This window comes from Podarcis pityusensis (assembly GCF_964106645.2).
Source record: "Podarcis pityusensis genome assembly, chromosome: 2".
Taxonomy (NCBI): domain Eukaryota; kingdom Metazoa; phylum Chordata; class Lepidosauria; order Squamata; family Lacertidae; genus Podarcis; species Podarcis pityusensis.
The window spans coordinates 102188645-102205019 of NC_138029.1; the positions used below are offsets into that span (position 1 = coordinate 102188645).

At 44.0% G+C, this 16375-nt stretch overlaps 2 protein-coding genes across 3 annotated transcripts in view; one reads left to right on the plus strand and one right to left on the minus strand.

The window, feature by feature from the left end:
• PRICKLE2 (prickle planar cell polarity protein 2) overlaps positions 1 to 12915 on the plus strand; it is a 267560-nt gene extending 254645 nt beyond the window's left edge. For both annotated transcript variants that reach the window (XM_080995690.1, XM_080995691.1), the window contains one exon: positions 10163 to 12915. In XM_080995690.1, coding sequence (XP_080851816.1) covers positions 10163 to 11031 — 869 coding nt within the window. In that variant the 3' untranslated portion in view covers positions 11032 to 12915. The remainder of the gene's footprint in view (positions 1 to 10162) is intronic.
• Positions 1 to 16375, minus strand: part of LOC308471633 (uncharacterized protein C3orf49) — a 303591-nt gene that overhangs the window by 106948 nt on the left and 180268 nt on the right. The window lies entirely within an intron of this gene.

Sequence of the window (16375 nt, forward strand, 5' to 3'; positions counted from 1 at the left end):
ATGTCAGTCAAGCTTGATGGAGTTGGTGGTTGAATCGAAAACTGGAACTCTTCTGCTAATTCTAAAAGTTCTGCTTGCTTTGCACAAGTTCCAGATAGTTCAGACACAAATCGGGCCGCAACCTTTAATCAATAAATGAATCAAGTTAATCTATAGTTGATTAAATTGGCAATCCATGTGGCTGGAAGTGTAATTTAGATTTGCCTGTAGTTGTTGTTTTTATGCTAGGTTGGTTCTAGAGCATTACTGTAAAAGTGCATGAAAACAGAAAATATGGCTACTCTTAACAATGGGTGGGCCAGATCAGGTGATACCCCATTCCCCTAAGAGTGTTGCTTCATTCTAGTCGGCCCAATTTACCTTTATTAATTTATCTTACACTCATGTAAATATCTGTGTTTTTTTAAAGAAATGAAACAAAACCAACCCCAATCTGTTCGGCTGAATGCAAATTTATTTAGACTGAATCCTGTAATGGGCTGGTTAAATGAAAATAATAGAAGTCTTATAACTGGTTGACATCTTTAGTGTTATGCACAAATGCATCCTGTCCACAGTTCTCAGAAGTCCACCCAGTATCCCAGAGTACACCTCCCTGTGAAGGCACTAATGACATAATCTACTCGTTCAGCAAACTTTAAACCAGCCAAAAGCTCCTGTCTTTGCCAAGGCTGACTTCAAAATAAATGTGGACTCGCTGGGCCAAGCCAAAATTTCAGGAGGGAAATTAAAAGTACATTTTCTCTTGGGAAGATGAAGCTCTGTGTTGTCAGATATTTTTAGATGTTCATATGTCAAAAAACACCTCTCCCAGCATGCTTCAGACTTAACAAGACTGTGCCATGATACCACGTTTGTAAGATTTTAGAAAAACTTAATTTTAGTTGTAGTCAAGTTAGAAAGTTGGATGACAACTAACAAAGCTAATAAAAGCTAGGGGTGCTTTGTGTGTGTGTGTTTTAATAATAAAAGTCAGTGCAGGGACTTACTATAGTAATAACTAAAGCAGCAATCCAAAATATAGAAAGCCAGCAGCATTTATGCTGGCTTAAGTATGCAAGATCCAAACTCTGTTTAGGAGTGGGAAGGCTGGCTGGCTGAGCTGTCTAAAGCCAGGTAGAGGCAAAACAAGCCATTAAAACAGAGTTTGACTTTCACCGCCATCTTTTTTCGTGACTGAGATGAGCGGAGTTAGGGTTTGCAAGCTGCCATGATCCTCAAACTTTTAAAACGGGGGCCAGTTCACTATCCCTCAGACACTGTTGTGGGCCGGACTCTAGTTTGAAAAAAATATGAACGAATTCCTATGCACACTGCACATATATTTTTTTCTTTAATTTTTTTTGGGGGGGGCTCCAAGAGAGTGGGGCCCTAAGCTATTGTTTAGCTTATACAGTGGTGCCTCGCAAGACGAAATTAATTCGTTCCGCGAGTTTTGTCGTCTTGCGATTTTTTTCGTCTTGCGAAGCACGGTGTCGGGAAAGTTTTGGAAAAGCTTCAAAAATCACCAAAGTCTTCAAAAAACTCAAAAAAGGCTACCACACCGCGTTCTATGAGTTGCTCCTCAAAGTCAAGTCGCAACTGTATTAACGGTGTTAAGAAAAAGGAAACAAACTTGCAAGACGTTTCCGTCTTGCGAAGCAAGCCCATAGGGGAAATCGTCTTGCGAAGCAGCTCAAAAAACGAAAAACCCTTTCGTCTAGCGAGTTTTTCGTCTTGCGAGGCATTCGTCTTGCGGGGCACCACTGTACGTAAATCTGGCACTGGTGGGGTGTGTTGTGCCTTGTTGTGGTGCACCTGTGGGGTGAAACTAAGAAAAAGGGATTTGGGTGAGTGGGTGCGAAGAGAGGTTGGAAGCACCAGTGGCAGTGCCGAGAATGGCGAGAAGGGGATTAACGGAGACCCTGGCAAAAGAAGGAAATGCCCAGATGCAGCCTGAGTTCATGAAATGCAGAGGCAGCGCTCGGCATGTATATCATGTACGTAAATCTCTCCCTGCTCCGGGCGGTGGGATGTTTGGTGAGGGGGGCAAAGGAGGCAGGCAGGTTGGGAGAGGAGGGCCATAGGCCCATTAGACAGGGGCGGGTTCAGGACCTTGGCAGGCCGGATTCAGCCCACGAGCTATAGTTGGAGGACCCCTGGCCAAGACCAGCAATTTGCAACTGAGAATCATGGCACCTTGCAACTATGCCCGGTTGCAAATGCCATCTCCGCAGAATGCAGGTCTCAATTTGAGTTGGGCAAGCTGAAAGGGGGCTTGAATTGCTGGGGGTGGAGAGAAGAGGCATTTCCCCCCTGACCTGCACTCGCCACATCCCTAACCCACCCACCCCTTTATTGAAAGAAGTCTTTATTTAGACTTTGCTAATCAGCGGCTTCTTAGAGAGTAATCTATCTGTGTTGAAGGTATCTGAAGAGGTGTGCATGCACACGGAAGCTTATACCCAGAACAAACTTAGTTGGTCTCTAAGGTGCTACTGGACATATATTATTATTTTTTATATATTTCAACTGTGTTGAAGACAGCCTAGCTAGGAGGGTTTGGGAAAGTTGAAACTCACCTAGTTTCAACTAGTTTCAGTTCCTTCATTGGCAAAATTGGGTGGCATGGCAACTTTCCTGTTTTAACCATTCGTTTTGAAGCCAAATGGAAAGTAAATGTGATCTACAACTTTGCGCTTGGCGATCTTATGACATTGGTTTGTGTTGTTGGCATCCATCCATCTCAAGAGACAATGAAGTACTTTGTGTGTGCGAAGGTAATCAGTCGACCATTGCTCTAAGTTGGTGTTGACAATGTGTGTTTGGTGCTAGGCAGAATGCAACAATTGCGGGGTTCCTGCCCATACAGAGAGACAGTTATTGTGCCGTGTTCTGGTGATGGTGCCTGGAAGCAAAACATTTTGCCCCTTACATGCCCCTCCAACCCCAGGCGTTCTCAGGAGAATTTTGCATCTTCCTCATTCAGCTGCCTTTTCTATCAGGAACAAGGAGCCAGAGGCCGCTGTCATGCCGAGATCTTATGACTTACTAGCATTTGATCTTAATAAAACGTTCCTGACAAAGTCGGATGCCAAAACCCAGTATCTAGAAAATTATATTTGCAGAAACACATAGAGAGCTGCATTATCTTTCCCTCCCTGCTTCCCCCGTACGTAGTTCGCAAAGTCCATAAACTGGATTTGCAGACAGGGATGCATGTCTTGGGTTCAGGGCGAATGATGAAGAATCTGCAAATGAGTTTGTTCAGAAAGCTTGTTGGAATGGGACAAAAGACAAAAAGAACAAGTGCCAAAATAAACATTTCTGTGTTTGATTTTGAAGGCATGGGGGGAGGGATTCTTTTTCTAATTGAAATAGTTTCTGAGCTCTGTCATCCTGACAGCCTAGGCGTTTCACATCGCTGCCAGAATCAAATCCAACCCTCCAGTAATCAGAGAATCCCATGTGTCTGTTTCCGGGGGGTTAGGGGAGAGAGAGGGAGAGAGCTATAGAAAGCTGTAAAGAGGGACGTTGACCCAGTTCTGTGTATATTTCAGTACACATTCTGGGACGGGCGCTTTGCTTTCTTCTGTGGGAGATCCTGTACTAACAGTCAGTCCTTCCAAGTGCTGACCTCTGCGCTGCTTGACTGCAGGAACTTTTCACAGAACTGATTTTTCTCCGGAACTGCAAGGGGAGGGAGAAGACTGGAAGAGCTAATAAGCGAGCAGACTGACTGTCTGCCTTTCTTCCTGAGGAGGTCTGGTTGGTGATTAAGGTTGGAACTAGATGTTAGGAAGAAACAAGGGGCTGCCATCAAAAATGGCAACCTCATGTCAAGTTGCCTCCTCCTCCCCATCCCCATAGTGTGCAATAATAGCAATCTGTGACGTGCCGATCCTTGCATTGTACATTTCCTCCATCTCCAGCAGCTGGGGATGTAAGAAGGCAGCAATTTCCATTCCAGCCTGCGTTCGTCACAGGCAGCGCTTTCTCCATTCCGCTGCAGTTCGGTTTCTGCCAAGCTGTTCGTCTCACGCCTGCTAATTAACAAAACTTAACATTCATCTTGGTGTAAAGGAAATGTCAAAGTTATGTAAAAAGAAGTCATTGGTTCTGCATCACTTGTGGACTTAAAAAACAAAAATGATTTGCCTGAGTTGCTTGCCTGAGTTCTAAGTTGACAACAGAAGAACATGCAAACTGCAGCAATTTCTGCTCCCTTTTCCATTTCCACTGAAGTTCTCTCATCAGTAGCAGCCAGTGTTGTGGAGAAGCAGGGACAAGAGGGGGCCTCTGACTACAAGGTCACATTGTTTGTCCAGCCTGAGTCTCCAGATGTTGGGCTGCAAATCCTATCATCACTGACCATTGGCCATGCTGCCAGGTGTTGATGGGACCCAAAGTTAGGGAAGGCTGATCTGACCCAATATCAATAGCTGGCGACAGCACTTCATAGTCTTTGATATATTTCCACACCACCCACAATCTAATCCTTTTAATCACAGATGCGAGCCATTGAACCTGGAACTGTCCTTCATGCAAGGCACATGCCCTACCAATGCCTTTCATTCCTTCCTCTCCCCACATCATAAGTTTCCGTGCATTTAGTTTCTCACGTTATGCACCCTGCTTTTCATCCATCATGGATCCCAAGATGGCATGCATTTTAACCATCCGGGCCCTTACCAGACCCAATCCCAAACACACTTAGTGTTATGTACTGAAGTTCTCACCCTGGGCCAGCAGGGGGATACTGTAGATAGTTATGCAGATAAGGGATCGAAAGTGACATTCAATGATTGGATAGTTTTAGAAAATTGTTACAGTTACGTTGTACTGGAGCTCTATATAAGCAGGCTGACTGAACCCTTCAGTTCAGTTCTGTTCTGGCCTGTGAATAAAGAAGAGCTGTTTGAAGAATCATTGTGTTGTCTGATATGTTCACCCACAACTTAACACTTAGCGTCTTCAGTAATGGGGTGGCAAGACATTGCAGGGTAGAGGAGAGAAGGAAGGTGACACAGGATTGCTATGGCAGCTTGTCTGAAGAACACAAGAATTCTCAGGCTGAGGGCCAGGATTCTGTTTCCAACAGAGGCCAGAGAGATTTGCAAGATGGACATGCTATCGCCAGCCAAAATAATGTACAGATAAACTCCCTTTGTAAGTGGAAGTTCCATTCAGCTGGCCTGTTTTAAAGCCGTATTTAATAGTTGCTATTCTCTCTAGCGCCAGCTTTATGCTCAAGCTGACCTCCATTCCATGTTGCCATATTACCCTCCAGGGAGAAAGGCAAATGGCTGACTGGAACATCTCACCACAGGTTCCTCTTTCAAAGGGCTAGCCTAAAAATTGCTGACACCGTCGAGCACAGAGTTCCCCAAAGGTTCCAGACTTGTGCGAGAATTTGGCTTGGACCTGAAAACCCAAACTTTAGCTGCACGGGGCTGCAAGTTTCAGTCAGTCACTCGGTGGGATTAGTCAACTAAAGCTTTAATTGCAGAATTTGAAAGCATGCTAGTTAAGTCACATAACACACTCGCTTTGTCGAACGGATTCTGTTTATTCTCCAAAACGGGGGGGGGGGGGTAAAAAGGATTACCGAGTTCAGACAATGAAAACTCCCAGCTACATCAATGCTTTGTTGAAAGATTTCAGTACTGCTGATGTAATGAACAAGCTTACATGTAGCTCTTGGCACTGCTATTATTAACAAGTAGGTGTGGTTAGAATCACAGCTGAAGAACGCCAACCGACTAGGGCAGCAGGGAGTGTGTTGCTGAGGTGTTGGAGTGCCTGCTCAGTGCAGGCAAAACTACTGCAAGGCAACAGAGGTTTGCAGTGGAGAGGAAACAGACAAGGATTGCTTAGCAAACAAAACAGTGCGGAGAAGGTTACTGGAAGGTAGAAATTTTGAAGCCAGTGCTCTGGCCCTCCAGATGTTGCTGGATTGCTGTTCCCATCACCCCTGGCCATGGGCCATGTCAGCTCAGGCTAATGGAAGAGTCACGCCCTCTCTCTTTAAAATGTTATCTCATGGAGAGAAACTGTCACCTTATTTCAGGATCCTCAAGGGAAAAGGGCTTTTTTTTTATTGAGATGTTGCAGAATGTAATATATGCAAATTTAATCAGTTAAAAGCCAAACAGTTAATCAGCTAAAAGATCTTCGTTGACAGCCCTGCAATTTATGACCAAAACAATGCCTAATTAATATTTATGCAGCTATTTCAAAGTGAAAAGGTCTTTTTGGATCGTTTCTCGAACACTATTTTCTGCTTTTTAAAGGGATTGGCCTTTTTCAAGGGAGAACTTGTCTGTGTAACGTAACATTTCTTCTTCATGGCTTCAGCTCTGCTAATGTTGTGTGGGTGGCTCACCTCAAAGTAAGGCCACATCCTTACATTTAAAGCACCACTGTGCCACATGAACTGTCACGGCTTCCCACAAAGCATTCTGGGAACTATTGTTTGTTAATAATGTGGAGAGTTGTTAGGAAACCCCCATTCTTCTCATAGTGCTACATTTTTTCAGAGTGGTTTAACAATATATCCATTTTCCCAGGGGACTCTGGGAATTGCAGCGTTGTGAGGGGAATAAACTAAACTACGGTCTCAGGATGCTTTGGGTGAAGCCATGATTGTTAAAGTGGTTTAATAATGCTTTGAATATATGGTGCTGATGTGGCCTAGTAGTCCCACATATAGGAGCTCACCCAATTCTTATAAAAGCCTATCTAAAAGCACAGAATTGTGAGCCAGAAGCTGCTCTATCTTGTCCTGACAACATCCCCAAACAGTGCTTAATCGCCATATATTCCCATAGTACCATTTGCCACTATAGTACTATTTTTCACCACCAACATTTTGCGTGTGGTGGCAGCAGGACCTCCCTAATATCTTCTACGATATCAAAGAATCACAGCAAGCACCTGCTGGGTTCCACATCTTCGGAAACAAGAAGTTAAAAGGTTGTCCCCAACCCTTTCTTCCTTCTTCCCTTGCCACAAAGCAATTCCTCCAAGACCTGTAGGATGAATTTCCATTCCACAAGGGCTATAGGTTGAGAAACGGAAGCCGGAAACTGTGGGATCAAGCCAAGGTCACCCACTGGCTACACAAGTGAACAGAGGTTTGATCTCACATCTTTCAGATGGCAGCCCGTTAGGTATTTAATAGGCCAGACCTGTGATTACTGTGTGTTGGCATGGCGTTTTCACGTTTATCGCCACAAGTATTGCACAAACATTGCTAGAGTGGATCATCATGCCTTGTCCCTCGTGTGCCTGTGCACTACTGCCCTCTCCTGGACAGAAACAAAACTGCTCCTCTTCGTATCACACACACATTATACAAAAGGCCTCTTTTCAACTTCCAGTTTCCATGGTGAAAAATCCGAATATGGTATGGACTTGTACTTGTGCCTGTTCTCAGGTCAGGTACGCATTATGGCAAGAATTTTGCAGTGGATCTTCATGCTCCAAATGACTTGCAATATTAGTTGGGGTGGGACATAAATCCTTCCTATGGTACAAATACAGTGGTACCTCGCAAGACGAATGCCTCGCAAGATGAAAAACGCGCAAGACAAAAGAGTTTTCCGTTTTTTGAGTCGTTCCGCAAGACGAATTTCCCTATGGGCTTTCTTCGCAAGACGAAACGTCTTGCGAGTTCTTGCGAGTTTGTTTCCTTTTTCTTAAAGCCGCTAAGCCGTTAATAGCCGCTGAGCCGCTAATAGCCGTGCTTCGCAAGACGAAAAAACCGCAAGACGAAGAGACTCGCGGAACGGATTAATTTCGTCTTGCGAGGCACCACTGTATAGAACTAGTATATAAAGGTCAAGCCTTTTGCTTGTAAAATGAATAGAAAGCTAAATACTGCCCAACATATTGGGATCTAAGGCTGATTTAGTCAATAACTCCAGATGTGCTGATATTACCATTCTCAAATCCCTCACACAGTCATACATGCAGTAACCTTTCAAAGCCATTCATTCAGACTTTGCTGCTGTAGCCAAGAACAAGTTTCATCACAGTGGTTGAAAGGAAGGGGGGGGGAGGACTGGCAATTCAGAGGCTTTTGAAACCTATTCTTTCTTCTTAAGCAGATTTTCAAGCTTGTCTTCCAAAGCACAAGAGCTGCAAACCATAAAAAGGTTGAAAGAGAGAATCTGACAAGCTTGACCAAACTGTGGACTTACAGAAAATATATTGAAGACTGAGTGCATCACATGGACCATATGACACACCCACACACCTGTTCTAGAAGCTTCCTATTTCTGTTTTTCATCATGAGTCACCAGAAAGTTCTGATTGCTTTTATAAAGTGAACACTGCACACTTAAAATGGATTAGATGGTTTAAAATGTTGACAGTATCCTGTATTTTTAATCCTTAAGATGAATTTTGCAGATATAGCAAAAGCAACAGGCAAACTAATAGCTATTGCTACTTGAATCTTCTTCACAGTAAGGAAATATATGTAATGAAGGCACCATGTAAGCATTCCACAAACAGGGAGCCATCACAGAAAAGGCTTGTTCTCATGTTGTTGCCTTCCCAACCTCTCATGAAGGAGGAACGCAAAGACGGGCCTCAGATGATGATTGCAGGGTCCAAGCTGGTTCCTATGGGGAAAGGTGGTCCTTGAGGTATTGCAGTCCTGAGCCATTTAAGGCTTTACAGGTCAAAACCAGCACTTTGAATTGGGCCCAGAAACTAATTGGCAGTGCAGTCAGGCCGGGATCAGTGTAATATGCTTAAACTGTCTTGCTCCGTTGAGCAACCTGACCACCGAATTCAGCACTAGCTGAAGTTTCCGAACCCTCTTGAGGGGCTGCCCAATGTATAACACATTGCAATAATCTAACCTAGAGGGTATCAGAGCATAGACAACAGAAGTTCAGCTATCCCTGTCCAGATAGGGGTGCATCTGGGCCACCAGCCAAAACTGATGATAGACACCTCATGCTACTGAGGACACCTGAGCCTCGAGTGACAACAAATGATCCAGGAGTACCCCTAAACTACAAACCTGCTCCTTCAGAGGAAATGTAACCCATCAAGAGCAGGCAATCTCCCCCCCCCCCCCATCTGGTCTAGGGAATTAACCACTAACACTGTCTCAGTCTTATCTGGATTGAGCTTCAGTTTGTTGGCTCTCATCCAGTCCATTACTGAGGCAAGACATTGGTCCAGCACTGCCTCACCTGCAGATGTAAAAAAAAAAAGTAGAGTTCTGTGTCATAAGCATATTGCTGACAACATACTCCAAAACTCCAGATAACCCCACTTAGTGGTTTCGTGTAGATGTTAAACATCATTGTTATGTTTACATAAAAGTTAGGTATTTTAAGTTAAGAATTAATTTTCTAGTATGGTGGTAGATTTGGGCTTGTGGTAAGGCTAACTGTTGTCAGGGCTCTGTTTCTGTTTGAATGATGCAAAATTCAACCGAGTGAATGAAGGAACAAATTATTTTCAGTAGCTTTCAATTACTCAGCTCTGAAGCGACTGTTGGGTGCATTCTGATGAATAAGGAGACATGTTGGTCATTTTTAGTATAATGCTGCTGTCCATTCCAAAAGTTATTTATCTGTGGCATAGTTTGTTTGGAAGGAAGAATCTCATTCATATTTTGAATTTTCAGATTGCTGCAAAAAATTCATTTTGGTTTTAGCGTCTTCACATATGGCCTGAATAATGTGTATTAGTTGGAGAGAAATGCGTAAAAATGCAGACAGAAAGCAATAGCAAATAAACATTTAGATACACCCATGGTAAGAGCAGCCAATGAGATGGGACCTAGAGGCTGCCATTGCTGACGGGTGTCTGAGGAGGAGGAGGGTTCCTTTGCTCTTTTCAGCAGCTGTCTAAGGCAGCAATGGAATCAAGGGATTGGCACAAAGTGCAGACTACCTAAATACACCTCCTTTGATGGAGCTCAACGGGGACAGTCACCCAGTAGCCCCTGTCCCATCATACCAGTCCCCATCCTTTGTACTGTCTAAGTAATGAAAAATACTCAGGAATGTATTGTATACCCACAATTGCACTGCCTTTGTAGAGATACAGCATCCGAGGTCAAATAGCCATGTTTGCAGTCCAGTACCATTGAAGAAATGAACAGAAACCACAGTCTTTAATTCTTTTTCTTTTCCCTCCCCCTTGTTTCCAAAAGGACTCTCTGCGGATGGTGGGGCCAAGCGGCAAGAGCATCTCTCTCGATTTTCCATGCCTGATCTAAGCAAAGATTCTGGAATGAATGTCTCTGAGAAGCTGAGCAACATGGGGACCCTGAATTCCTCCGTCCAGTTCAGGAGTGCTGAGTCTGTCCGGAGCCTACTTTCCGTTCAACAGTACCAAGATATGGAAGCCAACCTGCACGACCTCACTAACCCCATTGGGTACAGGGACACACCGTCCCGTGGAAGGATGCACCAGAGCTTTGACTATGACGGTGGGATGCCAGGGAACAAATTGGCTGGGCAGGAGGGTGCCCGGCATCCCCCCATGAGCGAGCGCACCCCAAGACGAACTAATCTCCGAGATGACGACCGGCGGTATCGCCCCCACAGGCCCCGGCGGTCCAGGCGCTCCCGCTCAGACAACGCCCTTCACCTCGCCAGCGAGCAGAGCTACAAGTTGAAAGAAAGGCCCTCTCTGCGAGCCAGGGAAGACTACGATCAGTTCTTGCAGCAGAGAAGTTGCCGAGAGACGGCAGAGCAGGGCGCACGGAGAAATCTGTACGGCCAGTGTCCTAGGACCGTATCGGACCTTGCTTTGCAGAACCACTTTAGCGAACGGTGGGGACCCTACTTTGCTGAATACGACTGGTGCTCGACGTGCTCCTCCTCCTCCGAATCTGACAACGAAGGCTACTTCCTCGGGGAACCGATCCCGCAACCCAGCCGCCTCCAGTACGTCACCGGCGAAGAGCTCCTTCACAAATACGGCTCCTACAGCATGCCGAAGTCTTCCACGCTAGGTGGTCGAGGACAGTTACACAGCCGGAAAAGGCAAAAGAGCAAAAACTGCATCATAGCATAACCACGTTGCCCAAGCACAGTGTTGGAGAATGTAACTACTTCATCAACTTGCACTGTTGTAGGTCTTAAAAGTGCTTTTCATTGTAACGGAAATACCTGGCGAGCCGGGAGCTGTAAGAAGGAGGTCATAGACAAGGGTCTATAAATAGTCATAATCGTTGGCATGGTGAATATGTTTTGCACATTTTATTTTGGGGATGGAGGGAGGGATAAAATTTATTTTAGCATGTAATCGTCACAAATTTACCTCCTTCCCACAAGTAGCTGCCACCCACTTAATACACAGTTCACCCTCATCTTTTAAGTTGCCATTGTTTTCTATAACCAGCTTCTAGTTAATTTTCTCTCTCTTGATTTTCATTTTCATCACCTGCTTTTGGTCATTATTCTGCCAGATTGTGTAAGTTATTTTCATTATTGTTCTGTAAATGCAAAGAAAATGAGAGTTTGGAGAAAAATATTTTTGTATTTTGTAATATCAGAGGAATTTCTGTATCTTAGGAGTCCCTGGGAATCTCATGCGTATCCATCATGCTTTTCAGCTAGAGCTAAACAAACAGAGCTTCAGAACCCTTTCTCTTTTGCCATCAGATTTTTTTTTCTGGATCAGCAAGGCTTTCCTTTCTGCACCTGCTCTAAAAGCAAAAGAGCCTCTTATAAATTCATTAGCTCTTGCGGAGGCCTACAGGGTTGCTTTTAAATAATAATAATAATAATAATAATAATCTACTAACACTTGCATTTTATGTTATTCTGTAAAACAAATACAGGCGTCTGTTACCGAAACGAAATAAAAAAAAATACGTTGCTGTTTATCCAACGACATTTAAGAAAAACCCGTAACCACCAAATGTTTGGAAAAAGAACCCAGGTCTAAGAAGGAAGTTTACATCCATTTGGAGAGGGCTGGAGTCGCTAAAAAATAATAATTCAGCTACTTTTGGGAGGGTAGACCAAAACAGTTGTAAATGGTTCAGTTGTGTGGTGTCAGCATGAACTTGTTTTGAGTATAGAATTGTTTTCTGGTGCTCTAGTTTCCTGGCATATGTTAACTGCTGTTCATTACCAAGAGGTAACTTCAACACTGCCTTCTTCTGAAATTCATAATGAAACGAATACATCCTAATCATGTCAGACTTAAAGCCTACCCTTGGGAGATAAACACTTCAAACCCATTACGAAGGCAGTTTGAAGGGCCTATCCTCAGGGTAGAATGGAGTCCATTCTTTGGAAGTAGAACAAAGCAACAACAGCTTCAACATGGTAGTTATATACATAGGGCTCAAAGTGTACTGTGTGCTATGGTGGATGTGATTTTTTTCTCTGTATGCTTTAAACAATTGGGAGATTGACACCCAGATGTGTTCTATATTGTTTTCAGATGAGACAGCGGGAAAGAAGGAAATTCTTTTTTTCTTTTTTTCCCTTTTGGTTGTTGTACTTTTTACTACAGGGCTGTAAAACGGGTTTCAGTAGACCCCCCAGCTAAATAGGATCTTGCCAGCTTACTACACCTGTGGAGAACTGGGTGGCTCTGTTAGAACAAGAGTCAATGGGAATAGATGGCAAAACCCAAATTGGTGTGAGTGGAATGGGGCAGACAAACAAACAGACAGGTGTGGGAGCCCTGACTCTCCAGTTGGACCTAAGAAATGGGGTCTTTGGGCCTGCTCCAGCTCCACTGTGGAACAGGCCTTGGATCAATGTACTTGTAACGCTGAGGGAACAGATGGCCTTGCCTATTGGAAAGCAGTGACTTGGAAGGAAATCTCAGATACGGATGTATCCATAGCACAGCTAAGAATCTTTTTGTTGTGCATAAGGAGAATGTGATAATTATGATTTTTTTTTTCCACAAAAAAAATAAAGAAAGAAAAAGAAACAAGGTGATGTATAAAAAGAAAGACTTTCTTGGCTTCAATGAATGAACATATTGGCCCAAACAGAAAATATATTGGTGTGTGTTTTTTACAGTAGATTCTATTCGCTGTCATCTCATTAGGAGGTATATATCTATTTCCTTTTGACTCATTTTATGCTCAGTGGAATAGAACCCACAGTGTCTGTTATCATTCTGATGTGCCCCATTGACATCTCACAAGAACACAGTTCCCAATGCATTTCAGTGCAGCTTAAGCACACAAAGCTGTCCATGACATATAAGGAGCAATGGAACTTGTGTGGGCTGCAGGTTCACCTCATAACCCCTGGATCTTGGGGATGGCAGTACGGTCTGCAATAATCATTTGACTTACACTCACAAGTGGAAACATGCTGCAATTTCCCATTTTGTCTATCACACATTGTTAACTAGCCATGGTTTGTACAAACTGCCACTTCCTGTGTTGCCTTTTCACTTATTGGACAGAACCATGATGACCATGTTAACAACGTTAAATGGATTAGAAATGGTAGACATAAACGGGAAATTTAGAGGGGAGGGAAACCTATATATGGTTTACTAAATGTATAAGCATGATTCATTTAGGCTGGGGTGGACCCTGTGGCCCTACAGACATTGGTGGACCCAGATCTCACTTTCCCTGACCCTTGGGCATGCTGACTGAGGCTGAAAAGGGTTGGCAGTCCAACGACACCTGAAGAACCACCCCTGATTTATGCCCTGGTCAAATTAATCAGTACTTAAGTTTGTTTTAAGGTATTAGGGCACCAAGAAGTTGGCATATTAACGTATTTTTCGCCCTATAGGACACACTTTTTCCCCTCCAAAAATGAAGGGGAAATCTGTGTGTGTCCTATGGGGCGAATGCAGGCTTTCGCTGAAGCTTGGAGAGCGAGAGGGGTCGGTGCACACTGACCCCTCTCGCTCTCCAGGCTTCAAGGAGCTATCAGCAAGCCTGGGGAGCCCGCAGGAGTTCCCGCAGGCTCCCTAGGCTGCGGATAGCAGCCTGCTGCCCGGAGCACGGGGCGCGCTGAAGCAGAGCACCCCTCGCTTCGGGCAGATATCCGCAGCCTAGGGAGCCTGCTGCCCTTGTTTTTCTCCTCTAGAAACTATGGTAGGTGCGTTTGTAAAAGCTCAGGCTTCCCCCGCCCCAGCCCCGCAGCTGGGGGGGAATAAATTTTTTTTTCTTTATTTCCCCCCCAAAAAACTAGGTGTGTCCTATGGGCCGGTGTGTCCTATAGGGCAAAAAATACGGTACATGTTAGGTCCAAAGCAACTAATGTGACTGAACCTCCTGGAAAGCAATGAGACTAGTACTACTACTATTAGCACTAAATTTTATTTATGAAACATTTTATATGAAAAATGCAGCCTGCATTGAACTGTACTACAAGTACATATCCTAACTACATTTTATGCATTTGTTGTTTAAATGACCATTTTAATAATAAGATCTTTTAAAATGCAGTTTATCAAGGTGACTCAATCAGACATGATTTGAGGATTGCTGTCTCTAAAGCTGCAATTCTCTGCCTGCTTACCTGGGAGCAAACCCGTTGAACTCAACAGGGCTTGCTTCTGAGTAAACATGCATAGCATTAGGCTGTAAAACCCTTAGGTGTCTTTAATGTGCCGTTTTCAGATAACCAAAGGAATGGTTTGTATTTTGGAGGGAGTTGCATATGCATAATACCTTTATCGGTAGTCCATAATTGCCAATAATTACATATAATTACTTCTTGAAATTACATACAGATTGTTAATTGGGGACAGATCGTTAACTGGTGTTAATCAGCATATTCCAGAGAGGTGTAGAGATTCATGGCGATGCATCAAGGAGAGGAAAAACATGCATGTGCTGAATTTGACAACCGTCACTCTCTGATGCACTGGTGAAACCCCCCAAATACCAAATGTAAACCTGTGATTCCACCCTTAACTTCCTAAAAGTTTCTATAGCAATTTTAGATATTAATGGCGTCAGTCAAAGAAAGAAGGAAGCAACCAAGAGTTGGCAACATGTTGAATCCTTTATCTGTCTGAAGAACAGATTAAAATGTGCGAGTTGGCAGGTGGAATCAATGTACTTAATGCCATGGGTAGCTCAACACCAGATACTATTGCGTGGGCAAAGGCTACATATAATCTTAATATTCCGTGAAGCCAACAGCTCAATTCTGCGCATGCCTCTTGAGAAGTAAGTCTTACTGAGTTTCAACAGGAACTACTACCAGATAAGCATATAGTGCAGCCTCCCGAACACAGTAAGACTTCCAAGTAATGAGGCCATGGTTGGTCAACAAGATGTATAACGCTGCTTATATGAAGCCCAAACAGGCTGGCTGGTCAAGTGAATTCAGAAGGCCAGGGCAGCTACCTTTGACAGGGCAAGTCAGTCCCTGAGTGTGGGCCATCATTATCAAGTCATCTTATCAGAAAACCACCTAAACAAGTGTTTGTCTCTCTCTCTCTGTGTATACTGTGTGTGTGTGTGTGTGTGTGTGTGTGTGTATACACACACATATATATATACATAGACACACGCACACACACATATTACACACACACATATATTAATCCTGCACACATTATCCATCTACACATACCATCTTTCCTGCTCCAATTAGGCGCAATTGGCTGTTGCCCTGAGATCAAGTCCACATAAGTCCATTGATTAAAAGCATGGGGAAGATAATGTGAATGGAAGAAGAAGCCTTTACGTCATCCTTGTAGCTGGCTTCTCCCCTGGGACTTAAGTGGATCTTTGCCTGGAGGATGAAGCCGACCATAGAAAGGTCTAATGAATTCCTCCAGGCTTATGATAAATACTACAGGTGAATCACTGGTGTTAATGAATTGGATCCCAAACAACAGGAAGCTAAAGCAAACTACACCCACATTTTTGTTCCATCTGTACTCTACAGACAAAACTGAGGGTTGGCTCCTGTTAGAAAGTGTCCGCGATCAAAGCAAGATGAAAGCAGGGACATCTGGACATGCTTTTATTGCAGGAAGCCCCATCAATGGAAAGGTTTTGCAGAAAAAGAATCCTAAGGCTGCAGGGCTTGGAGAGAGCAATTTAGTGCACTGGGCTCATCAAAATGCAGGGAGTTGCGATAATCACAGCTAAGAAAATGACTGTATGTCATAACAGAAGAAAGTCCCTTGGTGGCAGGCAGGTATTATAATAGGCAGTTTGTAAGGAGAGCCGATAAGGTACACGGGTGGCGCTGTGGGTTAAACCACAGAGCCTAGGACTTGCTGATCAGAAGGTCAGCGGTTCAAATCCCCACGAGGGGGTGAGCTCCCGTTGCTCGGTCCCTGTTCCTGCCCACCTAGCAGTTCGAAAGCACCCCAAAAAGTGCAAGTAGATAAATAGGTACTGCTCCAGCAGGAAGGTAAACTGCATTTCCATGCGCTGCTCTGGTTCGCCAGAAGCAGC